The following is a 27,987-nucleotide window of genomic DNA, read 5'->3' as shown; positions in this document are numbered from 1 at the left end:
AAACCATTCTGCCAGATTCTGCAGTTCTGTAACTTCTGCTTTAACCTTCTCAAATAAGTCAGAACACAATTATAATACTTCAGCTTCAAATTTGAATAGTAGAGGCAACTCTATCATTTTGTTTTGTCTTGCTTTTATTTGTTTTCAGAGATCAGATCCTTTTGAGATTATAAGTTTTCTTTCTGAGAGTTTTCGATATGGACCCATCCCTTAGAACTGAAAAAAATAATTAGAAGTGAAAATCCTGTGGAGCTACACTCCCCACTGATAACTTGGTAGAATGAATATACATTCTTCTAAAAGAAAAACACCCTTTTAGGATCATATGATTGCAGGAAAGATTTTTAAGTGTGAAAAAAATCACATTATTAAGGACCTATTTTCTGTTGAGGTATGGTGGAAATCATGTGTCTAACTAGCATTTGTATCTTATGAAATTTTTCTCTTCAAAGAGTATTCAGTTATTCAATTTAGCAGCATAAATGAACAATTTTCATTATCTCCTTAGGCAAACGTACTGAAACCTGAAATAGTTGTAACTTATATATATATGGCTATTTTATTTTTTAAATCTAGAAGTAGTCTTTTCATGTAGTTGCTGCTGATTGTTAAAGAAGAGAAACGTTTTTTACATATCATATAGGTGTTCATGAACATGTGATGATAAATATGTTCTGAAATGTATATCATAAATGGCTGTCTGAGTTTTAATTTTTCTTCTTTTCTGGAAAAGAAGTGTCCAATTATTTTCTGTGTTTTTCTTGCTGGTAAAATAAATCCATTTTATCACATAGCTCAAATAAGCTTGCTTTATTAACTACATACATTTAAAAATATTTTACTCTATTCTTACATAACTACTTACTATAAAACTATAATTTTATAAATTATCTTGAGAAATATCTCTAGCAACATAAATCTGGTTTTCTTCAAACCATTTGGAAGTGATATGTTTTGAACACACAGAAACTTTTTTGAACCTTGCATCTAAATTTTAAGTCACCTACTTCATCAGGGAGTTAAACACATTTCCCTGTAAGTAGTGCACTTTACAGGTTTCAAATGTGTTTTCAAAACTACCTCTGGCAAATTCTTTGCTATCAAACATGGCATGTATTCATCTTTTTTCTTCCTTTTGGTTCTGAGCCGAGCTCTAAGAAAGAGAGGAGGCAGTCAATATTTTTTCTCTGTTTGATGTTCTCCTTGACCTGTCCTTGAATCTTTAAATGTTGTAATTTCTTTTTGGAGAAGTTGTAATAGGTTAACGATGACATGTAGTAGTTCATTCTGGATTCTTTTAAAAATATGATATACAAATACCATAACTCTCCACTTTCACAATGACTACAAATGGAATTTCTTCCCCTTGCCCCCAAATATTTCAAGAAATTTTTTTCCAGAACTCAGAAATATTTTTTTTTTGTTTATTCAATGGCTATCTTCATCATCTTTCTTTCAGCTTTCAATGTCACACTGCCCTTAGAGATATCAGCATCACCCTTGATAAAGGTGATGCTCCTCCTTAAATGAGGAAAAACGAGAGAGCGTCAAAGTGCAGGGGAGAGATTCAATATTGCCTTTGCACAAAGGAGAAACATGCCACAGTAATAGTTCTACAATAGCTGTACTTCTGTGCTGCAGTAATGTGCTGTGCTACTGTAAGATGCTGGACTACCATAGCAGCTCTGCTATCCTCACTTCCAGAGGAAGAGTCATAAAATGAAATTGCTAAAAATAACTCTTCAGATGAGAAGCTGTTCCTATTCAGCTTATAAAAAGGAGGCTGAGATAACATCTTGCGTAGCTACTCATACATGTAGGGGAAAAAAGATCTTACAAGTGTGTAGTTCTGGCTTTTAGGAAAGAAAGTAAAACTGGAAGTCTATTCAGTATTATATAAGATGAGACAACAAGATCCAATGAGCAGAAGTCAGGAAAATTCACCTTGACATACGATGCAGTTTTCTAACAGGGTAGATGATAAATTAACACTGATTTTGGAGGGTGGTGGAGTCACTATAATTGGAAGGTGACGTCAGTTGCTGTCCTAAAGATAGGATTTGATCCAGCTTCTGAGAGCATGAAGATAACACAGGCAGGTACCAAAGTAAGCCTAAGAGGTTGTGGTCCTTCGTACCTTGGATCTTGTGGCTTTAAATACCACTCTGCCATCCACTTTCAGCCACATATTCCTAGGGCAAGAAAGGTACAAGTGTCTTGCCTGTGCAGTGCCACAGAAGTGGCAGGTCTGCAATAAATGGCTGTAATCTGTTCCCAAGGCTTCTCATTTCAGTAAGATCAACAACAGGCCAAATTTTGTTTTCTTCATTTTTCTCCCTTATTCTAAGACATCAGACTTTGACTGGAGCAGGACAACAGATGAAATGGCATTCTGAAATGCACCTGTCAAAAGATGGATGATTGACATTTTCTTAAAGTCAAAATGAACATCATATTTGGGATTATAAAAAAATGCTTCTGGAAAGAAAAATATATTCATACTGGAAAGACTCATGGCATTTTATGCAATTTAAGTAAAAGAGGTCCTTTCAGATGTAGTAGATTCCCTTCGCTGTAGACTGGTGCATCAATCTTGTCTGTTTCCACTCTGTGGTATCAAAGGGTTTAGTAGCTTGAGGATTGAAATATTTAAGTCTAATTAAAGTCATTGTGTTCAGAATGGAATGTGTGGATGACATTTACAAGCCTTTAATAGATGAGAAATCAGTTTAAGTAATTTAACAGTCATCTCTGGCCTCTGAAGATGACATACTCCATGAAATGGTGGAATCACTACTTCTCTTAATTGATCTCCCTCATAAATACAGCATCAAATCCAGCTATCTGGTGTCATTTGTTATCCATGCTTTATCCATTGTTATAAATGTTTTTGCTTACTGAGAGCCTTTTTGGCCCTTCTTAATCCCATCTCCTTTCAGTTTCTGCTACAATGTGTGCACCCTCCCAGAGTGGATGGGCAGCCTGACTCTGCCCTGCTTCCTCACTGCTTCCTCTGTGGGTGTCTCAGCCAGGAGCAGGGAACTGGTGCACTAAGCAACATGTGATTTCTACATCATCTGGATATAGCATACAAGATCCCAAAATCTTTCCAAAACTGGTGTCTCTACCAGAAGCCAAAAGGTTTAGACTCTGAGCTATGACCAGGAAAAAGGTGCCACATTTTACGGGACTTACTAAGTCTGTCTGTGATTGGGAGGAGCTGCTGACCCCTTTGAAAGCAGAGGGGCTCTGCAGAGAGACCTTGAAATAGTTGAGGGTTGGGCAATCACCAGCCACCTGGGATGGGACCGCCCTGGAGGTACAGACTGGGGAATGAGATGCTGGAAAGCAGTGCCATGGAAAGGGCCCTGGGAATCTTGGTCAATGGCAACTTGAACATGAATCAGCAGTGCCCTGGCAGCCAAGGAGGGACAAGCATATCCTGGGGCATCCGGCTCAGCAGCACCAGCCAGACCAAGTAGGGGATTGTCCCCCTCTGCTCTGCACTACAATGGCCTCACCTTGAATATTGTGTGCATTTTTGGGTGCCACAATGGAAGAAAGACATGAACCTATTAGAAAGTGTCCAGAGAAGGCAACAAATTTGGTGAAGGGCCTTGAAGAAAAACCTTATGAGGAGTGGCTGGGGTCACTGGGTCTGTTCAGCCTGGAGAAGAGGAGACTGAGGGGAGACCTCATTGCAGTCTGCAACTTCCTTAAGAGGGGAAGAAGAGGGCAGACATTGATCTCTTTGTTGTAGTGACAGGACCAAAAGGACTGACAGGAAGCTGTGTCAGGGTGGTTTAGAAAAAGATGTTAGAAGATTTTTCACCCAGAGAGTGGTTGGGCATTGGAATGGCTCCCCAAGCCTTACAGAATTCAAGAAGCATTTGGCCAATGCTCTCAGGCACATGGTGTGGATCTTGGGACTGTCCTGTGCAGGGCCAGGAGTTGGCTAAATGATCCTTTTGGGTCCCTTTTAACTCAGCATATTCTATCATTCTACAGTAAACAGTAAGAGCCCAGTAGCTAAGAGGCTCTGAGTGCCTGTCCTCATGGTTCCAAGAAAAGGAGCTTCTGGCAACTATAAATACATTCATAAAGCAAAGATAAATGGAGAAGATACAAGCAATCACAGGAACAATCCTTCTTACACAGAGAAGAGGTGTCAAGCACCTTTAGAATGTCTGTATCAGAAAACTTAACAATTGGTAACGAGATCTGCTTTACCATTTCTCCCCAGAACTAGTACAGTTGTCCAACACATCAGATTCACCTCTACCAGAACCTGTTTTATCTGGATGATCCACACCCTTACCTTGGGACCTTACTTTCCATCTATTTTCCCAGAAGGCCAAAATTTCACTCCTTGTTTTTAGTCATGCCTTCAAAACTTGATCCAAGATAAATCCTCTTGGAATAGACTTTTCAGGCAGGGTGAAAAAAAAAAAAAGACATCTTGAGATTAAAAAGAAGTCCCTCATACACAATCCCATAAGTCATAGCATCCTAGAACTCCACACCCTGCCCAAGATTGCTTTGAGCTAGAGCAGGTAGAACACTGAATAAAATACTGCCATGTCACAGACACTTATAATTCTTTGAGCATTAGCTTTAAAAAGCCAGGGAGTCTGGTAGATAGTGCTCTATATTTACTTTGTGCTGTACAAATAGGCCAAAGAAAGTACAGAGAGTGGACAGTGATGTTGGTTCCTAGATTCCTTGGAAGTCAACAAATCATTTCACTGTATCGTGAAAGAATATATACAGATATATATATATATATATATATATATATAAACACATATACCATCTGATGTGACACAGAGTGGTTTTACCATTCTGGGAGTTTTAAAATACTTATTATAAAAAGTTCTGTGGAAGGAGAGTCTGTGCAACCAAAACATGGGTCTAACTGAGGTAGCTAACTTACCTTACAGTGACTGCTGTTCTTCCCTTTGTAGTGATGTTATCTGCAAGTTTTCTTCAAGCCTTTCCAACTATCAGGAATAAAAACACATATCTATCATAATATCTGAGGTGTTCCTAAAACAACATTTTCCACGGCAACTCAGTGGTGAACAAGATCAAGCAGAGAACCAGAGCTATTTTTGCAAAGGAGAAAAATACAACTATCATTTTAAGATTGTAGGTTAGGAGGGTCATTCCTCCCTTCCTTCTCCTGATGTCAAAAATGAAATCCAGTTTATCATAAAAGTCTCCTGTGTGTAAATTTGCATCAATGGGTGTGGGAAGATTACGCCCCACATTGGGCACCAGTTGTGGGAAGATTATGCTCCTGCATGGTGTGGGTGGAGGGAGGCAGAGATCTCTGAAGCTTGCTCTTGAGGGGAGAGGTTTATTGGAGATCCAGGAATGCCCGAGCCTTGTGCTCTCAGGCGTAGCACGTGGCCGGGCTTAGGAGAACAGGGGAGGGGCGAGAGAAACGGAGGGTTTAGGAGAGGGGAAGCCCGAAGGGGGGAAGAGGGGAGGAACTCCAAGAGAGGAGGAGAGAGCCAAGAGAGCGCATGGCCCCTCGAAGCCCCCTTATCAGGGGCTCCCAGGTGGGCTGGGACAAGGCATGGGCCAATGGGGTTACAGACTCTGATGTTTTAGGGGCAGGTACAGAGGTGCGGGATGAACCACAATCTCTTGCGGGGTGGGATGGAACAGTCCATTTCACTCCAGGACACATCTAAGGGCAGAAGTGACATTCGGCTAGCTAAGATAACAATCATATCTATCTATCCTCTGCAACAAATGGGCTCTACAGGGACACATGGACATGGATGGAGAAAGAGTTACTGAAAACAGCCATTTGAAGGCAGGCAATGGAGCTGAAAGGGAGCATCTCCCAGTCCCTCTCCAAGCCCATGAGAATGAATAAACTCATAACACCACAAGTCAGTGGAATTTGACAGTGGTTGCCCATGGGCACCATCCTCAGAAGTGGGTGAGGTGTCTCAAAGGGCAAGGCTATCTCCCTGCAAAGGCTGTGATCAAACATACACCCCCCATGGGGCTGGGAGCCTCAGAGAGCACCAAGCCAGGCTGACCCCAGAGCCCTCAGAGCCAGGGCCAATGGATAATTGTAATAGTCTGCCTCTATTAAGAGTAATGGCTTCAGTTATACTGAATATCAGATACTAGCAGGGGTCTGCATCTCCCCTGATTTGGCAGTAGAGGAATGTTCAAAACTTCCAGCCTATTTTATACTAAAAACTATCCTTTTCCCCCTCCAAATTACTCTTTTTTTTTTTCACTTTTAAGGCTGTCTTGGCTATCATTTGGAGTTTTCAGTAATTTAAAATTATTGTTATTCTTCTTTTCTTGCTTCACTGGAAAAGCTGTAGATGCTGGGAAGAAAAGGCATCTTGTCAAAGCATTAAATGTTCTTGTTTTGTTTTTCAGGGATAAATAAAAAAATTCCCCTTCAATTTAAACAGAGAGCATATCTGAAAAGAACCAACACCTGTCAGCTCTGTTAGGAAATAACTGAGAGGCCTCCTTGAGCCTACTACAATAGGAACAAATTGATACAGCTGTGCAACTGCCCACATGTTCTGGGTAGAAGGGGGCAGCAGATGGATTGTGAAAGCTTCTTTTTTTTCTGTAAGATTCACAGGCACTTTCTGCATGGAAATAAACTCAGGTTAGTCTATTAGGAAATGAATAAATAGTGAGATCACTTCGGAGGCCTTTTGTAAAATTGAGTCTTCAGCAATCCTAAATATAAATCCACATTCCTTGGTACCAATCTTGTCCTGCTCTATCTCTGGTTAGAGTTTGTCTGTATATGGGAATTTAGCTACAAGATAAAATAGTCCTTTATATAAATATCTTATGAGTCAGTCCCAGCTGTAACTCCGAAGTGGTGAAGTCGTTAAGTAAATGCTGTTAAGAGAACTATAAAATGAGCTATGACTTCACAAGAAAATGCTTTTATGGCATTTAATAAAAGAAAAAAGATTTCAAAAGAGCAGCATTGAACCCCATGTCATGCTGCACAAATGACTATTTGAAAAGTAACAGGGTTAAAATAAGATAAGAATCAACATTCCTGGCATAGCTCCCCTGATAGGTTTACATCAGTCACACTAGGGTATCCTATGATACTTCAGGAGATCAAATCTCACAATATTTTCATTGTAAGAGAAATGGATCTTCGATGGATATGAGAAATTATGTACCCTGTGCATAATGTGTTTCTGTCTGTAGATAAATCTTTTTATTATTAGCTCATCAAACCTAGTCTGTTATTCTATTATTAAAACTGGCTAAATTATTTATATAATTTTAATCAGTTGAATTAATACTTATAATGGTAGCTTGTGGTAACTTTGATTTCTACTTCTTCTCACTATGAATATTAAAAAAAACTATAATTAAAAGACACACCATATTTCTAAGTTTCTTTTTTAATCTGTGGTATTTTCTGGAAATATAAGTTATGCATTTTTAATTTTTTGTCACAAAACAGTTAATTCCTCTGTAGCTGCATCAAAACTGGACTGCCTGGGGAGCAAGCCAATTTCATTAGCAATTAAAAAGGTCATTCTTTTAGGTTTTAAAATATACTGATTAACATTTTTTACAGGCCATATGTTAAAATAGAACTATGTTCTGATAAGGGATCATCATGTACACTGGCTTCATGGGATTCTAATTTTTATTGTTCTTTAATGGTTTTTTCCACATGTGTTGCTTTATAACCAAAGTGCACTTGCCATCTATGCCATGTTTCTTTGGTAGATAGAGACAACTTTGGAAACAGCCTCCATCAGCAATAGCTATTTTTTTCAGTTTCATTGTCTTGTTTAGATGTTCCTGGATGCCACTGAATTGTCTTCTAAACTGCCAGGAGCTTAAAACTGGTAAAAGCCATGTTCCTTTGTGGTCACACCTGGCCTGCATTGCCAACATCACCAGAGAGCTTACAAGCCCTCCCTTTTGACCTGACGGCTTTATGTAAGGCCCATTACAGGATGAGGATGGTGGCCTCACAAACAGGAACATGGACAAGGCAGAGGTGTTTAACACATTGTTTGCCTCTGTCTTCAACACTGATGATGGACCAAAGGTGTCTCCAGCCCTGAACTGGAGGACCATGACTGTGGGAATGATCAACTCCCAGGTGACCCTGAAATTATGAGGGATCTGCTGCTCCAGCGAGATCCCTACAAATTGATGGTGCTGACAAGATACATCCAAGAATTCTCAAAGAGCAGCTGATGTCACCACAAAACCTCAAATAATGACTTAAAAGTTGTCTTGGGAATCTGGAGATGTCCCAGCTGACTGGAAGCTGGTGAATGTTGTCCTGATTTTCAACAGGGCAAGGAAGAGAACTCTGGAAATTACATGCCTGTTAGCCTCACTTCAGTGCCTGGTAAAGTTATGGAGAAGATTATTCTGGGAGATCTCATTGCAGTTTACAACTTCCTCAAGAAGGGAAGAGGAGGGAAAGGTACTTTTCTCTGTGATTACCAGTGACAGGAGCCTGAGAAAACAGCCTGAACTTGTGTCAAGGAAAGTTTAGGCTGGATATTAGAAAATGGTTCTTTATCCAAATGGTGGTTTGGCACTGCAACAGGCTCCCCAGAGAAGTGGTCACAGCACCGGCCTGATGGATTTCAAGGAGCCTTTGGACAATACCCTTGGGCACATGGTGCAACTCTTGGGGATGGTGCTGTGCAGGGCCAGGAGTTAGACTTGATGATCCTGGTGCCTGCCTTCCAACTCAGCTTTTTCTGTTATTCTGTGATTCTGTGAACTCTCTTGGTTTTGGTGGTTAAAGCACAACAGTAACTAAACTAACAGTAACTAAATTAGCATTGAGAACAGATCTGCTGGAAGCAGATTAAGTTCACACTTTCAAGTCAGGAGGCACTGTACAAAGAAAAGATGTATCCATTTTCCAGGATACAAAATGAGTAACAGATTATAAAACAATATTCCCTTCTTTAGAAATGAAAATTGGACAGAAAGGCAGAAAAGTGAAATGGCTGCAAAACCCAAGACTCCATCAGACAGGAAGGCAACAGAAACAACAAAGAGGTGTGAGTATAAGCAAAGCCCATGAAATCTGGCCTCTCTCCCAGGAGGGCAAGTGGGAAGCCGAGTGTTTTGTGAGGGTCAGCACTGTGAGTTACTCAGACTGATCTGCTCATTGCACCTGTGCATGCAAATGCCATCAGCTGTCTCAGGTGAGAGGTGAGGGTGAGTGGTACAGCCTGCTGGGGCTAGCTGGCCACCACCAGGCAGCAAGGAACAGAGAAACACTGCGAGGTTGTGGAAAATTTAGCTATCTGGTTTGTACCACTGCAGGGCTATTTTCCAAAGCTTTTATGTTTTTATGGCTATGACCAAAAACTCTTTACATGGAATAGGTAACAATACCAGGAAATTATGCCAAAATGGTATTTAGCTTTCTTGATGGGGTTAGTTTTGGAGACAAGCATTATTGCCACAAGTGCCACTGTCCAGCTTTCTGCAGAGCACTGCCTATGTTCTTTGAAATACCACTTTCAGAAAATGCAGCCTGTGCTACCAGAACTGTTCAGTTGGAGAGAGGTTATTTCCAATTTGTTTCTTTGCATATGAAGTGAGTGTCAGTGGTCAGAGTCATGCCCAAGTTCAACGAAAAGAGAAATGAGAATTCAATAGTCATGTTTCCTCTAGGATGAAAACCTAGACCTTCTAAATATGGCTGCTTAAATTTAAATCATCTGAGCTTTAAGTTGCAGAGCTTAGCAAGATGATAGTAGCAAAATATTATTCACTAAGGTCAGTTAATCTGTAAATGTTTTCTGAGTGTTCAGAAAATGTGTAGGTCCATGTAGCAGCTTGTGAGTAGTACTATTTCTCTCATCTGAATCCCTGCAGATGCTAGGGATGGAATGTTTATCTAAGAAGCTGCTCCCTGTCTCAGTAGCGCATGGTCAGACTTTGTGAGGCTCTGAGAAAGAAGTGGGAACAGGCAGAGTCAGACTGGAGACATCACTTTTCCAATGGATGTGAGGAGGCGCTTTCCTTTTCTACCTGCCTAAAGCATATAAGGAAACCCACGGAATAACTGCCAAGCTGCCATGGAGAATTAAATACTTGATCTGGTGTGCTAGGTTCTGAATTCTGTAGGTCTGGGAATAAGATGTTTAGTGCATTATTTGGATAGCTCTGATTAAAAAATTAATCACCTCTAAAAAATTAACTTAGATTTTGTAAAGAACAAGGTAATTGAAGCAGATCATTTTATGGGATCCAAATAATGATCACATTGAGTAAAACCATGCCTGAGGTTGAGCTGTTGAATGCAGAGTTGTGAGGTGAGAGTCAAGATGGCAATGCTGTATGCCCAAGTGCATTTTTGGTCATGTGTTTTTCCAATATTGCCTCATTCAGTCATTCAGCTTGAGGTTAAGGAAGAGGAGACAGAATGAACAGGTGGGTGAATAAAGGGGCCCTGAAATTTTGGTCCTACTTGCAGACATCCTGAGACGAATCTTTGCAAGCTGCTTGCATCTGTGTACAGGGAAGAAATTGTCTCATGGTCTCACAGCAGCAGACAATGGAAAAGTAATAAAAAAATTAAATTAGATAAAATTAGTTTAAATAATGAGAAAGAATATAAAGGAAATGATCTCAGAGGCAGGTGCCCTTTTGAGAAAGTAGCTTTATTAGATTTTGATTTAATTTATTAAAGCTAGGCTGATGGTGTACTTTTTTAATGCTGTGTAGAATGTTATCTTTTACTCCTGTTGATGGACAACGACAAAAAGCAGTGCATTTAGAATTGAGTGTGTCTAGAGGGAGGAACTGAAAGTTTTGTTCTGTTTTTCATCTTCTCTCCATATTTTAGCCCTATTTGTCAGTTGATGCCTGATAAATAGGCTTACCTCAGAAAAGCAATGAAGTCTTACACTTTTATGATACCTTGTGGCAGCTAACTTGGAAATAACACAGTGACACTTAAATTTGCTGCCTAAATAGTGATAAAAATTATAATTTCAGTAGGTATTTTTGTTAAAGATTTTCAGGTCTAACATGTTTTCAGTTGTCTAATATGTTTTAACTTCCTGTCTCTTTCAAATGGAATCCAAAGAGATATTATGGGTTCTTTCTCTGCCTAGATCAAGGATGACCTAAACATTTTTTTAATCAAACCATATTTCTTGTTCTTGCTTCCTTACAAATCATGTTTTAAGAAGGAAGAAATGGGGCCCTCATTCCTAAACTAAACTCCTTCCATTTTCAAATGGCAATATGCCTATAACCAGATCTGGGCAAATTGCAGCGAGGCTCTGTTTTTTTGTCCTTGGTCTCTCATCAGTCCTAATGAAATTTTATTTCTTTTTAATAAAAGGTTTATGTACATACTTGTAAATCAAGCAAACTGAAATTTTCCCATATATGTAGTACTCTGTACATTGTTCTATGGCTCCATGAGCATTTGTGAATGGTGTAGAGAGATTAATATAAACCAGGGTAGGAAACGATTGAATCAACCTGTGCTGACTATTTACTTTCCTCTGTGTCATTCCAATACATTCCAGGGATAGTAAAATCCTAGATGTCTAGATATCTAGATAAGTCTGTTATTTCCTATGGTCTTTTTCTCAGAAGATGCTTCCCCAGCCTCCACCCCTGCTGACTGGAAAGTCTGGAAAATGTTCTCTCCTGTCCAGATTCAGGCAGTCCTGAGATGGGATTTAGAATGCACATAAGAAAACCCATATATATGGAACCCTAGGTTATTTACTAAAAAGCACAACTGTCTTCTGCTTTGCCTGGTTTTCCACAGCAGTATTTTCATCCTTGCCATCTGTCACTTAAATTGGATTCTTTCTAGAGCTCCATTGAAAACTAATACATGTTGGAGGTGGGATTAATAAACAAAATCACTGATCTATTCACTCTTAAATGACTTCTACTAACTTTATCTTGCCACCATTCAATGTGAAAATGAGCCTTACTGGAAGAACTAATAGCAGAATTTTTGCAGCTGCTGCAACATCCGAACATATATTAATATTGGTTAAGCTGATTTCTGTGCTTCTTGATTTTGCTGGTCTAGATGTGACTTCAGATGCATAAATGGGGTTAAGCAAATTGCTTTAATTCTGGTTTTTAATGCTTTGTTGCTTTATCTTTTAAATGAAAGTCAATGAACCACTGCTACTGAGCAGTACATTTTTTTCCTTTAAATAATGGTAGCAGAATGGCTCAGATGTCCCTACAGAGGATGGTAAGACCATTATTCTAAGTCATCTTCTGGTCTTAACTTACATCCCTAATAGGGAATAACAACTCCAATGATTTGACAGTGATTCGCGATTATTAAGGATGCATATGTGAAACAAACTTGGGCTTTGTTTTCCCACAACACTCACATTTTATCAAACCTCATTTTGAGGTATCTTTTTCTATGGTTCTGTGACACAAGGCATGGAATAGTCATTTAGTGTAACATAAATGTAAGATCTAAGAGGTGCAGTAGATACATTGTCAGCCTCTCTTATAATTTATTATTTACAATCTGTTCTCATTCATTTGCAGTTCAAAAGTACATCACTATATGTTTTAATTTATTAAAGAGTAGACTGTTACCTCTAAGGCCCATACTCCAAGTACAAAAGAAAGCTTTTAAGCAAAAAATTTTTGGTGATTTCTGTGCAAAGTTTGTGCAGTACAAGCAGCTACTCAAAAAAAAAAAAAAAATTAATGTAACTGAAAAGCTGTAAATTGCCCAGATCAGATCTGAAACGAATAATTTTCTTGGGAAAAAAAATGAAAAACGTGAGAATAACTCAAAGGAAATATTTTTTCTTTAGGAAAAATAAAATTTAAAGTTCTTTAGAAAGATGCTCTAGATTAAGAGCTTTTTCAACACAAATATCTACTAAATGAGAAAGACATGAAGAAAGAATTTGTGTGTGTTTCATTTGCCCCTTCCATTCTAAGGTAAGATTGGATTTATTATGCCTTAATAATTTTTATTGGAGTTGCTTTTTTATTTATTTTGGAACAACAGAATTAAATCCATTCTAGACCCTTTTATTTTACCACAAAATATATATTGCCAAAGAAAAGGACTTGAGATGTAATTCTCATTTATAGATAGACCATGCTACTTTGTTCTTGCAGAACAGAAAATGTTAGAGTGAATTCCTTCCAGATTAAAACCTTTCATACATTAGAGAGACAAATGAGAATGACTGACTGCAAATCAGGATAGCAAATGTCTTTGGAGAAACCTTGCTTTCCATTGTGCTGTAGTCACCAATTTACACCACTTCTATTGCCACTTATCCCTAAGCAGAAGAAAGGTAACATAATGATAAATCCAAGGGCTGGACTTACCCAATCATTTACAACTCTCTCTGTATGTGACAACACAAGGAGAAAAGCAAGGGGGGGACTTGAATTCTGTGTGGAGCAAATCTCTAACTTCAACAGTAACAGTATTGAGAAAAGATCTGGAAAGGACAAGTGTCAAAGAGGGACCATCACTGAAATCAATCAGCAGACTGTAATGCCAGAATCCGTAGGAGAAAAAAAAATAAAAGAAACAAACCTAGAAAAAACCAAAAATTCTACCTAGAAGATGTTGACTGGAAGAACAAGGAATAATGATCATAGGACCTGCTTCCTTATCTCACTGAAGAAGCTGTGCTAACATTTTCAAGCTGGATACTCACCTCAACATTGCCACATAGCAATCTAAATAAATGTCCCAATTTTCAGATTTTATGTACTGTTGCAGCTTTTCTATGCTCCAGAAAATATGAATTCTCAGCACCTCAGAAGATCAAGCTGTTTATGTGGGAGGTGATAATAGCAGAAAGTGAAACTGATGTGGCCTAACTTGCACGTGCAGAAACCAGCACGCCTGGGTAATGTTTAGGAATCAATGTCTGTCTGCCTATTATTTTATTAATTTGATTGCCAGTTTGATAACTTCTGAACTTAACCCAGCTCGTTTTCATTCTCTGTTCACTGGCATATCACCTATATGCAACAAAGGATTGGACTCAATTTACAGATTAAGGCTTTTAAACATAATCTCTATTATGGAAAGCTAGTCAGCAGGGTCAGTGAAATCAATAGTGGTTTTCAGCTGATGCAGTGCAAAGCAGACCTGGTGTCTGTTTTGAGAGGAGCAGAAAAATGCTAAACTACAGTCTACTCTAAATTCTTGACACTCCATTCACTGTGCTGAGGAAATCTCATTGACTACCGTGGGAACAGAGACTGCCATCTCATATATAGATGTATATATATTATGTGCAAATACATGCAGACATCTTACATTTAGGCATTTTAAACTGGGAGCTAAAATCCACTCACTATCAATACCATCAGGCATAAAAGTTTTATTTCAGTCTTGAATAGTCTCTTTATACAACCATTGTGAAATAATTGTATTCCTAGATGTTAAAAAAAAAAAAATTCTTATTACATCTGTTCCCACCAATGATCATATGTTAACATGCTCTCAAAACTAGAACATATAGAACAATTTCACAGTAAAAAGCACAGCTTTGGAGCCAAAGAATGGATAGCTTTCCTGTTGTAGTTTTTACCAAGAAAAGAGTTTTCTTTATTTATGCAGGAAGAAAATGCAAAAATGGATCGGCTGTGGAGATAGATTTCCAAATCTCAGTTGTGTCTCAGTGGTACAGCAAAATTGCCTGTCAATGTACGCAAGCTAAATTTGAATTAGTTCTGTCTTGGCTAAGTCTTGGATCCTTTTATGGTCAAGAGAAAAGAAAAAAGAGAATAAGTGAATAAGTATCTTTATTCCTCTTGATTGCTTCAGCTCTGGAAATGATTAGCGATAATAAAATTTGGCATGTAGAGAATTCTCACTGAAAAAAATTCAAATGACAACTCTTGACATTGACTCTGCTTACTAAACTCTTTAATTCTTTTATCTTCTTTGTAGATTTTTTGGTCTTATTTACCTGGGCAATTCACAAATTTTTGTGTCATGACATCAGACATATGCATAACACAGAAGAAAGAAAAAGCTCCAGGCAATGCCTGGCCCATGCGTGCTTTGCTACACTGGACTGTTGTTACAGATAATGGCTGTGACAGGTCATAGGGATTAGATTATCACTCTCTTTATTGTGAAGAGAGCCCCTTACTTCCAGCTCTACAACTTTGGGCACTGGTTAATTTTGCAGATGGGCTGGATTCAGTTCTCTGCATAAAGCTATTCAGGTAGGATTTCCCCTCTTGTCTTTCATGGCCAAGTCTTTAATTTTTCAGTGAGATAATTTTCTATGTCAGGCATAGGTGAGTTGACTTCTATCTCCAGCTATTTCTTACTTATCTATTTGAAGGATACTCTTTATTTTATGGCAGCTTGACATCACTGGCTGAGTTTGATGCACTACATAATCAAGTCAAGCCTAGAAAATAATTTGTTCTAAAGAAAGACACATGTACTTGATTAAGATTATGAATGGTTTGGATTCTATTCCTTTAGGGGACTCTGATTTCCTCTTGTGGATGATGATGGTTGTTTCAGAGAATATGTCTTGACAAGAAAATACTGCAGATTAAAACACTTCAGGAAAAAAATCCTGTGTCCAGCAGGTAGATGTTTGCAAATTCCCCCAGTCTGCTTTGATGACAAACAGATTTCTTCCGTTCTTTGGTGACCCATTCCCATAGCCAGAGTGCTGCATTGTCTCCATGCCTCACCACGCTTTGTTTAAATAGCCTGGCAGCCCACCACACCACCTTTCATGCCCACCACTTTAACTGGCACAGCTGCTGTCTTAGGGTGCTCTACTAAATGGTGCCAAGGCAAAGAAAAACAATCTGCAAATGTGTTCAAGCTTGTCACCACTGTACTTCTTTCTACCTCTGCAGAAACCAAGTCTCTGCTTTCTGTATCAATAACACTCTCATTCAGATTGAGAGTATCCTTTATACTTCCTTGTTGGATCATGAAGGTCAAGGTATCATGCTATCCTTATGTTTTCATCAGTGTGTGCTGTCTACCTGTTTGAAGGATCTTCCAGAGACTTTGTTGCTTCTACTGCTCAGGTCAGTGAAAAAACCACTGCAGTATCTTCTCCTTTCCCAAACAGTTTGATTTCTTCATATCTTTCAAATACAATAAACTGAGACAATAAACTCTGCTGAAGTAGAATTATTTTCTTCCACTTAAACACTTAAAGCATTTTGCTGTCCTTCACTGACACCATTTTTAATTTGGCCACAGAACTGTAACACAAATGCTTTGCCCTTCAGGAACTATAAAAGTTTCACTAGTCAGTCTTCATAGCAATTACACATATCTGAAATTAAATCAAGCAACTACAGATACCAAACCATTGTATCATCTAAACAACTTAGACTAAGCTATTTTAAGTCTTTCTTCTGTCCTAAAACCTGCAATATTTGCTTAGTTCCACAGTTAACTGCTTCTTCAATGCCATTGTCCTTAAGCCCATGAGACATTTCTTGCAGTATATTTATTTTAACTGTACCTGCTTCCTCAATGTTTTTATATTTCTCAAATTACTATGCTCTGCCCTGTACTACATGCTGCTGCACTTTATGAAATTCCTGTTATTGAAGGAAAAGAGGCTCAATCTTCCTTTGAAAGCAGTGCCTCGACCAGGTTTGTTTAAAAATTAATTCCTTCTGCTCTATTACCCATAGTTGTATTTTATTTGAATGACCACAACGATCTCAGATTTCCTACAGTTTATGATCTCTGCAATGACAGATCTGTGTTTCCACAGAGCAAAACACTGAGGAATTAGCCTTGCAATCTAAACAGGGATGCTGCCCAGCTTCCTGCCATACAGCTGCTTGTATATCATGGAGTAGCCAGGGCTCTGCTCTCAAAGTTTTGGTCTGTTGAGGAGGCTCTGTGCTCATTTGCCAACCATTTGGAGTTGGTACCAAGACAGCCCCTAGCAGCACAGCCAGAATAGCCAAGACATGGCTGCAGGCTGAAAAACTCAATCAGCAAAGCCCTCACCACTTTCTAGCTCCTGTCCAGTGCCCTAATAAAGGCAGTCACTGGGTGGGTGCTGCAGGTTAGACAGAGGCAAGTATGGCTACCACAACCTGCTTTGGCAACTTTGCTCCATGTCTGATGGGAGGAATTTGGGGTTAATGGGCTTCCTACATGCAAACCTGCATGGCATCATATGCTGCCCTGCTTGCTGACACTGCACTCTGCCAGGCTGCCTGCACTTAGCTTCTCCCTTGGGGGAAGCAGGGGTGGTACACATCCAAGTGGACTGATATGTGTTTGTGGCCACTGGACCTTATAATTTGCTAGGAAATATGTTCATGCAGTTAAGGCATGCAGGACCATTTCCATTCCTTTGAACATTGCTTAAGTGTTTTACAGACTAATGAATGGATTACATTTTGTCTAATGTGGGACAGTATCTGAGCTGTCTTAATCTGGCTGCTACTTCCAATTTAGTTCTTTTATTCTCCCCTACAAAAATAGATCTACTCTAGGCACAGTTTTTATGTTTTACCAGACCCAACAAGTCAGAGTCCTGACCCTTGAATAAAGCTCCTTTTTCACACTGCTACATCAAAATCAACAAATTGTTCAGTAAAGCAAACTTGGCACCTCCATGTAAAGCCTCTCATGGAGCTTCTAGTCCAAAACAAAGTAACAGGCCAGGGCTTCTGATCCAGATTTCTGACCATTTCATGTATCACTAGATCCACATCACACTCATATCCCATCCACCATCTGGTAAATGCCACATAAAATCTTACTATTCTCTATGGAAACAGTAGGATTCCTTCCACAATGTTCCTGCTGAACATCGGACCTTAGGCCTCTACTGAGCAGGCAGCTCCAGGCTTTTTCTCCCATTCACTTAGCTTGTTCTTTCCCACACAAGCAATGCTGTCATGAGCTGTAGGACAGAGTCAGGCAATTGAGCACAGCGCTCATGCTCATGAAAATATCCACTTGCTTTAGCAAACTGAAATAATCCCAGGCCCTCTGTGTATATTCATCTTTACCCAGGCTACTCAATGAGACATCACCCTACAGGACACCAGTGCATCACCAGTTCAGGGCACAGTTCCCCTAAGCTGCCACAAGAACTCCCTGCAGTTCTTTCACCAGTGTGGAACAACAGGAAAATCCTGATATTTGGTAACTTCTTTTTCTATATATAGAACAATGGACTTGGACAACATTTGCTTGTAAGAATATGGTCTATTCCCCATTTTCTCTCTTCCTTTCTCAGATAAGAAATGTCACCCTTCTAGTCCTGCAGAAATTGGTACTGAGCTGGAACTGGTGGATCAGCATGTCCAAAGTTGTTCTCACACATACTCTTCATTCACTCAGGGCAAGTGCACCTGTATGTTGAATCAAGGGAGACTGACAATCCCTCCTCATTCCCTTTACCACTAGGAAAAAGGTGACATTTCCAAAAAGGCTCAGTACCTTTATCTTTCTCGCTCTTGGTATTTGGGGACTTTTTTCTGATGTTTTCTTTGTGGAATAGTCAAAAAACTCTACTATGAGATATGATGGTTTCATCCTCCCTTTCTCCTCCAGACACTGCCCCTAGAAGAGGAAGATGTAAAGGTGTTCAAAACTAGTTGTCTCCAAGGATAGCAAGAGTCTACAGGTATAAACATTTAGTTTGGGGTACAGCTTGTAGGCAAGATGCCTAAACTGAACTGTGTATGAGCTGAGTATCTAAGCCCATGTGCAATCAATAAGGATTTAGAAGCTCCAAAAAATAGCTTACGCATAGGTAGCTATCATTGTCCTTTTGAGATTCTCTAGGATGTACTGTGTGGTCTCCACCTGCAGCTCCGTGCAGCCTTGGTCTTGCTTAGGTCCAGAATCAGATCATCCATGCCTGAATTTGCAAAATATCCTAGAACATCTCAGATGTCTCTAGATTTCTAAGTTATTTTGGTTGGTTTTTTTTTTTTTTTTTTTTGTTTTGTTTTGTTTTGTTTTGTTTTGGTTTGGTTTTTTTTGTGGATTTTTGTGGGGTTTTTTGTTTGGTTGGTTTTTTGTATTTTTTTTAATGTTAAGTCAACTCTTTTTTCAAAGGGCTAATCTTTCCATTACTTTGACTTTACATTAAAGAGGAATCCTGAATAAATTTGTGCTCTTGCTCAGGTATTTCTTTGCAGGCCTGCCATGCTTTGGGGACCTTTTCAAGGGCATTAAATTATCAGACAGGCAAGGTGTGTATTTGTTGTCTCAATTGAGATAGGAAATTTCTGCTTCTGTTATAATTCTGATAAACCTTAAAATCATGTTGCCACCATCAGAACGAGCCCCCTTGGGTTTTGGAGCCAGAACTGAACAACGATGAGATGCCACAGAGAAGTTTTACTCTCATTTAAAAAGTCAGCAGTTTCAAGCTATCCTGAGGGACATATATACCAATTACTTGGGTGGGAAGCTGGTAAATAACTTTTTGTTTTCCACAGATCACAGACTGCGCCCAGCTACATATTGTTGGCTTCTGCGGTCAAGGGAAGACAGACACAGACCTCAGATATTTTGGGAATACTCTAGATCAGTTTTATGTTTGTGGAGAGTTGTGACATATGAGCTACCATGAATAGCACAAAGGCTGTTGTGAACTCCCAGCCAGCTGGCTGCAAGGTGGCTGAGCCAGCTTCTCTTCCCTGCAGCCTGTGGAACATCCACACGCCAGGCAGGACAGTGCATTAGCTCAACAGGCAGCACAGCCAAGGTGATAGAACAAGAGACCAAGCCTCCTATTTGCAACAAGCAGTATCACCTCTGTGACCTTTGCCTCACTCTTAATTTTTCTTATATTTAATCTATTGATCTTTGTTTCTTTTTATTTTTACAAACTTGGATGCTCAGAGGTAGGAACTCTTCAAAGTTCTGCAAACTCCATGGGCCGTTTCTCACAATATAACACTTCATTCCTATGTGTAATTCTTAATCTTTGTAAATAGGGTAATGATACATAAATGTAATGTAGATGAGGATCTAGTAACCAAGCATCTCATCTCTATGTACAAATCCAGAATCTTATTGAAATTAAAACTGTTGGAAAAGTTCTCTTTCCTGGTGGGCTTTCTTGGTGTGCTGACCAAATGTCTACTATGAGCATTTCTCCCTGTCGATTAACAACAGATCCTGGCAAGGCAGAAAAGGCACACACACAAACCTCTGCATTTTTCATATTTTAGTCTTACGCTTCCTTGAGCTCCCATGGATTCAGGAAAAAACACCAACATCTGTCCATGTCTAAAAGAATGTGAGTAATATTAGAGATTCCATATATGAAAACAGTGTCCTGGTACTTTGAGTTTGTATTCTGAATATGGAAAAAGTGAATGGTCAAAGAGCAAACCTTTCTTCAAAGAGGTGAAGATGATCATGAAGATATGGATTACTTTGGCTATGAAGGAGAGAGAGAGAGAGACAGAGGAGCAGAAGAGGGAGTGGGAGAGGGAGCAGGAGAGGGAAAGGGAGAGGGAGCTGTTCACTGTCCTGTGTTCCCCCACTTGCTTTCTCTTTCCACCCTCTTCTCAGCAGCTCATATTTTCACTACTACCTCATAGTATTTTCCTTCATTTGTTCATTCTCTCTGTCCTATCTCTCAACATCTTCCAGTATCCAAACAGTCGACAGAGCTTCTGAAGCGGAGAGAGAGAGAACATGGGCATCAACTTCCAGCTCTTCTAGTGCCGCTACTGCCACGCGTGGGTGCAACAGCTCTGGGCTCGGCTGGCGCAGCCCGCCGGCAGATGCCAGGGAGGGCTGGTGAAAGGGCAGCGCTCCCTGGGTGGGCCGATGGAGGGCACGGACTGGCGCTGCTCAGGAGCCGATCCGTCTCCCATGGCCGTGTTGTCAACTCGGCTGTGCAGCAGGTGCTTTGTGGGGCCGCGTTAGCCCTGCCTCTGGGGGTTTGTGGTACTCGGGAACCCCACTCCCGGCCCAGGACTCCACCGCTCATGGCATCATCACACGATGAGACACACGGTGCTTGCCTCTGCTGGGGCAGCCCCCAGATCTCACCAGAACACTCTCTAGGTCTGCTGCCAGCAGGTTGCAGAAAGAAACACCCCTCTCGGGCTGATTTATTCAGTTCGCGACTGCGTTGGTCATTCCCGACCATTGAGACCACGGCACGGCCGAGACGGGCAAAAGCCACACTCGGGGGAGAGGCAGATTTCGGGGGCCAGGGCGCTTCGGGCGCGGGGGGCAGGGGTACGCGCCCGGCGGCCAGCCCCGGGGCAGCCCACCCGTGCTGCCCGCGGGCGGCGCCGGGCCGGGCCGGGCCGCACGTGGCTACGTGACGGCGATCGGGGCCGGCGGGGCTCGGCGGCTCCTCCTCCCCCGGCGCCCGCCGGCGACTGGGCGCCGAGGCTGCGGCGGGCGGCGCGGGGCGGGGGTGCTGCCTCCTGCGCGGCGGAGCGGGCGCAGCGGCACCGGGGCCGGAGGCGAGCGGCCCGCGCGGGCGAGGGCGGGCGGCGTCGCGGGGCGGCGGCGGGGGCTGCGGGGCAGCGGCGGGGGCTGCGGGCGGGGTCCGCGCCCGCGGCCGGCAGCGGTCTCTGCGCCTCAGCCGGGCTTCGCCGGGTGCTGGCGGTGCGCTCTCCCGCCGCGGGGCTGCACAATGGCAGTCGTTCAGTAGGATGGATCCTGCCGTGGCTTTTGTTCTGCAGATCCACCCATCCTCCTAGCAGTCAAGTACCAGGCTATGGTTTTCTCTCTGGGGATCCTTCTTCCGCGTTTTGCCGGTATCTCCGATGAGGTTTTGGCCTCGGCTGGGATTTCACTACCTTACTTTTCGTTTGGCTTCACGCTGAAAAAAGGGATTCCTTATATTTGCTCTGCACGCTTTTGGTTATAATCCACTGTTGGTCTAGGGGGAACAACCGTTCAGCCTGGCTGAAAAAAAAGCATCCGTTGAAAAGTCTCAAAGAAATATACCACGTGAGGAAAAAAAACTGGGAGAAGATCGGAATATAATCGCTTTTTCTATGATAAAACTGGTGCCCCTCTTCAGGAGAACTGATCTCAATTTATTATTATGCAACCACAAGGATCTCTTCTTTCTCAGGGTGTATAAGCTGCTGGATTGCTTTTCGCCCAAATCAATGTGGTTTCTTTGGAACATTTTCAGCAAAGGATCGCATATGCTGCAGTGTCTTTGTGGCAAGAGTCTTAAGAAAAACAAGAACCCAACTGGTAAGCAATCCATTGCAATGCGTTGTTTTTCTTTAATGCTACCCTGTCTGTTGCTCGCCGAGGTAGATCTGCAATCCTGCTGAGGGGAGAAGGGGGGATATATCGAGGCCAGCACGGACATGCATGTGCATACGTGTATGAATAAGCAAGGAGCGGTTTGTATTAGCTTCAGCCCCTGTCACCACCGAAAAGGGGTAAAAAAATAAAATCAAAGGCGACCCTCGCCCAGCCGGCATCTCCTAGTTCCTATGTGCTATTTCCAAGGAGGAAACTTTTACATCAGTACCCTTCTTGTGGGGAAGGCGGTGTAGCCCCCCACTCCCGACTGCGGGAGCCCCCCAGGCAGTTTTGGGAAGAGGAGACTGGCTCTCCTGTGCTGGTGTTAGCCGGCCCTGCTTGCGGTGGATGAGTGTGCCGGGGCTCGGGTCCTGCACAGCACTTTCTGAATAGCTTGCAGTATGTCACCCCACACGCACACACACCCACCCACCGCCTCGCTCGGCTTTCTAAAGTCAAGCCAGACACCCCCTCCCGCGGCCTAGGGGCTCCCCGTTATCACACACCCTCGGCACTCAAGGCCAGGAGGGTGGAAGGTGGTGAGGAAAGGGGATGGACACTTTCTTGGGGCTTGTGCCCAGACGGCAACTCGGCCAGCTATACCGAGTGGCAGCAGCAGCACCGCCGGGTTGGCTGTGCCGCTCCTCCGCCTCTCGCTGCCGGGATGACCCCTCTGTGCCACACACCGGTGTCTCTGCGTCCGTCTCTATGTCTGCCTGGCAGCCGGGATCATGCGCTTCGGTTCAGCCCGGCTCCGAGGGGGAAACTTGCAGTACATTACATAAGAAATGCAAATGCAGGTGCTCTGGGCCGCCTGGTCCCTGGGGGTCACGCTGCTGCTGTTGCATCCCTCTTGCTCGGGGCATCCGTGCGGCCAAGCCCCCGGCTTGGCCAGCAAGGTGGGCGAGAAGGGATGCTCGGCGGGCGTGGGAGCCGGGAGCTTTTGTAGGGAAATACCGGCCCTTCCCGCCGGCCTCTGGTCCCCCACGCCGCTTTGCTCGCTCAGCCCGGCCGGCAGGTTGTCTGCAAGCACTTGCGTGCCTGGGGAGGCGAGAGCCGCCGGAGCCCGGGCTGCGAGGGGAGGGATGCCGTGTGTGCGCGCTGGCGTGTGTGTGCCGGCTGCCCTGCAGTGGCAGCTCCCGAGCAGGAGGCTCCTGACGCTGGCACTGCAGTGTAGTAGATCATAGGCTCTCGTTGCCTGACACCCCAACATCAACAAGCAGCAGCCCTGGCAGCCCGCACCCCTCTCCTTAAAGGCATCGAGGCTGCCGGCTGCTTTGCTCAGCCCAGGTCCGATGCAGAGTCGAGGTGGGCACCTCGGCGGATTTACCCTTCCCCGCCCCCGGCTTCCGTTTGCCAGCTCGTCTCGCCCCTTTCCCCCCCGCCGCTGCCGCAGCAGTGAAAAACAGCCACTTAGCATACCAAAGAGGCTGAAATGCCCCGCCGGAGGCTGCGCTCAGCCTTCCGCAAAGTGCCCTTCGCTTCACTCGTCCCTTAGTACTGCAGCCAGCCGGGGGCCACTTCCCAGCCGTGTGCCCCCCCGGGCGGGATGGGCCAGACAGAGTCAGGACGGCCGACCACCTTCTCGCAGCCTCTGGGAATGCCCCTCTCCGCCCGCCCGGGCCACCCACGCAGGGGCCGTGGGTGAGAGAGCGAGGAGACCACGGGGAGAGAGCAGAGCGGCGGCGTGGCCCTGCCTGCCCTGCCCGCTGCCGTCGCTCCCCAGCCCCTGGAGGTGGCCGGCTCCAGCGCCGTGGTGCCCTGGGCAAGAGGCGATGCTCCTGAGGAGGGGATTTGGAAGGGGCTGGCAGCGGGAGGAAGAGGGCTGGTGGTTTCTAGGCCTTTCAGTTTGCATACCGGGGGGCGAGATGTATGCCCCTGCACACACACACCCCGGTCCACCCCTAAAGATTCGTGTCCTTTCCTTGCGGAGGGCAGGCTGTCAAGACATCGGTCCCTGAAGCCGAGTTGTGTCTCCCGGAGCGCCAGGCAACCGCGGCACAGCTTTCCACCTCCCCGGGGACTTTGCCGCACTTACCTACTCCCTCTGCATGGGACGAGTGGATTTGGCTGGCAGGAGCGGCACCACCCCCCGCACCACCCCTGCCACCCCCTGCGCTGGCCCGAGGGGGGCTGACCCCCTTCTCTGAAGGAGTGGGGGGAGCACGTCTAAGCCAGCGAGGTGGGCGAGGTGGGCGGGGGTGGGAGCGGGCTAGGTGCGCGGAGTGGGGCCCTGGCGGGTGCTACCGCTCTGGCCAGGTCCGCGGTCTCGCTGCTCGCCCCAAGTCTGCGCTGCGCTGCGCTGCTCTGTTCCGACTTGATCCCGTCAGAGCAGCCGGGACGCCGAGCCCGGGCGACCCGCACGGCCCGTCCTGGCGCTCCGCTCCGGGAGCGCCGGACTGCGGCTGTCTGAGGAGGCTAATAATCCGCTTGGCCGGATTAGCTGGTAGCTCGGTCACGGGCGCTGTTGCTCTGACGGCAGATCATCTCCACTCAGGCTGGGGTCGCCCGCGGGAGCGCAGGGAGCCGGTGCTGCGATGCCCATCCTCGCCGGGTGCCCCCGGGCCGTGGGGCTCCCCCTCTGCGGCAGACCCCCATCCCTCTGCGGCACGGGGCGCCGCTACCGCCCCCGGCCCCTTTGTCCGCTAAACTTTTCGGGAGCCGCTGGGTTTTTCAGTCTCAAAAGTCATCAAATGAGCGAGCATCTGCCGCTGATCCAACCGTGCAGAAAATCCAGCAGGTTAGGCAACTAACGCTGACTTTAATTGCAGTTTATTTAGCTATTTTCGGCCTGCTGTACTTTTTTTCTTTTTTTTTTTTTGGTCCCTTCCGAGAGCTGGTCTATTTTCAGAAACGGGACTGGGTGGCTTCTTTCCAAATGTTCTCTGCTTTGCCTTTCCTCCCCACCGCTAGCTGCAGCCCCCCCTCCATGTGCAGACCCCCTCCCGGGCTCCCCTGCCGTCCCCGGGGGCCTCGCCCCACCGGCACCGGTAACCGGCACTGGTTGGAGCTCCAGAGACGGGGGGCAAGTGCGGCAGGGAGGGATGGGGAGTCCGAAGGGCTGTGTGTAATCTCTGGCAGGGTTGCATCAGGAGGCTTTGGTTTTATGATTGGCTGAAACCCCTTGGTTTCAGATTTGATCTCCTCGATAGAGGAGCTGCGTTTGCTGCAATTATTTACCTCTTCACATTTCTTCATGAAGAGAAAAACTTTGTGAATCAATAGGTGTGGCTGTGTTTTCAGCTACTGAATATTTTTAAATGTTCCTCTGTTTAATGGTGCTACAATCAATGAAGCCCCTCATATCTGCAGTGTCCTGTCTCTCATGAAAATGATTGCCTTGTGTCAGGTTCCCTGGGCCTCACCTGCCTTTGCAATTATTTGTGTCTAACTCTGCCCTTCCTGCTTGTCATACACACAGAGAGGACTTTAAAAAGTGCAAGACCAAAGGGACTTTTTCTCACAAATAGTTAAAAACTGCTCCAAACCGTAAGTTCCAAACTAAGGCTTGTTCTAATAAGATACTGTCCTCCTGGCTTTCCCACCACCATCCCCAGCCTCCAAACTGGGTATTTTCAGCTAGGGAATGGCAAAGTCATGGGGAGAATTTGGGGCCTGAGGAGAAGTGGGAAAGGAGATTATCTCTGGTTGCTTTTTGAAGCAAGTCCAGCAAGTGAATAGATTTTTTTTACCTAATGACAACTGTTTGGGTGCCCACGGGAGCTGTGTTGGCTGGAGTACTAGATGCCCCCATGGCGGGAATTGCTATCACATTTCACTCCTGGTGGCAACCCAACAGACAGAGGATGGATCAGGTTTCCTCTCCATTCACTTCCAAGGAGAAGCATCTCCAGCACAGTCAGGGATGTTGACAGGAGAGTAGATGGCAATTGACATTACTATAAATACATTACTGATGGAGGATTTAATTTAGAAAATTAGTATCAATCGCACATCAATCTCAAATACAAAACCTGTTTTAAAAGCAGTAAGTCTGAAATCCAGGTTGCAGCTGAACTGGAATCTTTGCATAGTTCCATGTTAATTTCCTACTCCATAAAATTGCTTGTCTGGTATTTCCTGGTTGCTAATAATTTTGAAAAAGTTTCTAAGCACAGCCATGTGAGGATCTGTTTGAAATGGCAGCTTGTGTCCTGCCCATAAAATACATAGTAGGTATGTGTCTTTATGTGAAATCTGAAAAAATTTGGCCTCCCCACCTCTTTCTTTACTCACAGAAAGCAAACATCCTACCAAAAGACAAAGACAGTAAGAGTTGTGGGATCAGGTCCTTGAAGTTTCTTTCATGTAGGTCCGAAAAGCAGCTTTGACTGCTTAAATACCGTAATTCCTGTAGTGGGAATTGAGGCATGGTCTGTTTCTCTTGCTCAATGTAAAACTGCCTATTTACATGTATTGCACCTATTGAAGTTTTGTCCTCTCTGGAATACATTTCCTGAATTTATACAAATTTAATTATTCTTGATCAAATTAAATTGCATACTCTACTCATTAAGGGGTGAAATTTATGCCTGCTCATGTGTCTCCCTACTGTAATAAAATGTTCAATGTCTGCTAATGACAGGCCATTTATAAATGAATTCAAATATAAAAAGGATGACTTAGGCTTAAGGAAAATACAAAAAAATGTATTTACAGATATCATTGGTTTAAATATTTACGTGTATGCATTTTTCATTTGAGCTTGATGTTTATTCTACTTAATCTTGTTGGATTATATTAAGTATATTAATTTTAGCTAAAATTCCTATTGACTTCAAATCTAAAAAATGAGTGATATAGGCATTCAAAATTTGTCCCTTTGTAAAGATTTTCTGTCCAATAAATGCCTGTAAAAATATAATCTGGAGATGAGGCAATTGCTTGAAATTGGAAACCAGTTTTTCAAGAGGACTTCATAAATCTAAAGAAATGGGAATTGGGCCCTTACACTGGCTCTGAGGGTGCATTTTGCAGCTGGTGGGGTCACTACTGAGATTTTCACAGGAACAGTCAACATTTAGGATAAAATCCTCTGAGTTTGGTTGCAAATGGATAAACGAAGCAGTTTTGTGCAGATTACACTGAGTATTTACAGATGTTTGCCAAACATGCCTCTCAACAGTGAATCCTGCTGGAGCATGTTTCACTCAGTCAAGGAAGATCTCGTTGCTTGGGGAGCAGTGATTTGTTTCTATACTTAGTTCTGGTTTAGATGGCTTTTGTGATTTTGGACACACTAATACTTACCTATGCCTTCCCTTCCTGCTTGTTAGAAGTTGCAGGCAATGTCTGAATGTTGCACAAGTGTGCTGTTGGTCCTTTTGTTTGTTTTTCACATTTCAGTGAAGGATAGCTCTTCAAAGATAAATTACTAGTTTACTGAACAACTCACTGAGTAACAAAACATCGAGCGATCATAAAACTTTACAATCTCTGTTGTGAAAAAAAATTGAGGCGATGTAGCATGTGGCTTGATGTACAACTAATATATCCAAGAGCTACTTGCCACTGTACAGAAAGAGTTTATATGTGCATAGAGTGGCAGAACAGTTTACTTGGGAATAAACTTTGTCAGACAGCACCCCAGTTTAGTTCAGGAAGAGCACCCTTCTTGCACAGTGCGCTTCTATTGTCACAGCCTGGAAGAAAATATTTTCATTGGACACCATATAATAAAGTGCTTAAAACAGTATATTCATCTTCAGACTGGCTATAAAAAA

The 27,987-nt window shown here is 43.3% G+C and overlaps 1 protein-coding gene across 2 annotated transcripts in view; it reads left to right on the top strand.

Annotated features, from left to right (window-relative positions):
- The first annotated feature begins 21,528 nt into the window (after positions 1 to 21,528).
- The window catches only part of FGF14 (fibroblast growth factor 14), a 376,579-nt gene continuing 370,120 nt past the window's right edge, over positions 21,529 to 27,987 (top strand). For both annotated transcript variants that reach the window (XM_021530239.2, XM_021530237.2), the window contains exon 1: positions 21,529 to 22,207. In XM_021530239.2, coding sequence (XP_021385914.1) covers positions 22,000 to 22,207 — 208 coding nt within the window. In that variant the 5' untranslated portion in view covers positions 21,529 to 21,999. The remainder of the gene's footprint in view (positions 22,208 to 27,987) is intronic.

Source organism: Lonchura striata, chromosome 2 (assembly GCF_046129695.1).
Source record: "Lonchura striata isolate bLonStr1 chromosome 2, bLonStr1.mat, whole genome shotgun sequence".
NCBI classification, from domain to species: domain Eukaryota; kingdom Metazoa; phylum Chordata; class Aves; order Passeriformes; family Estrildidae; genus Lonchura; species Lonchura striata.
This window is presented reverse-complemented; position numbering and strand designations above follow the sequence as displayed.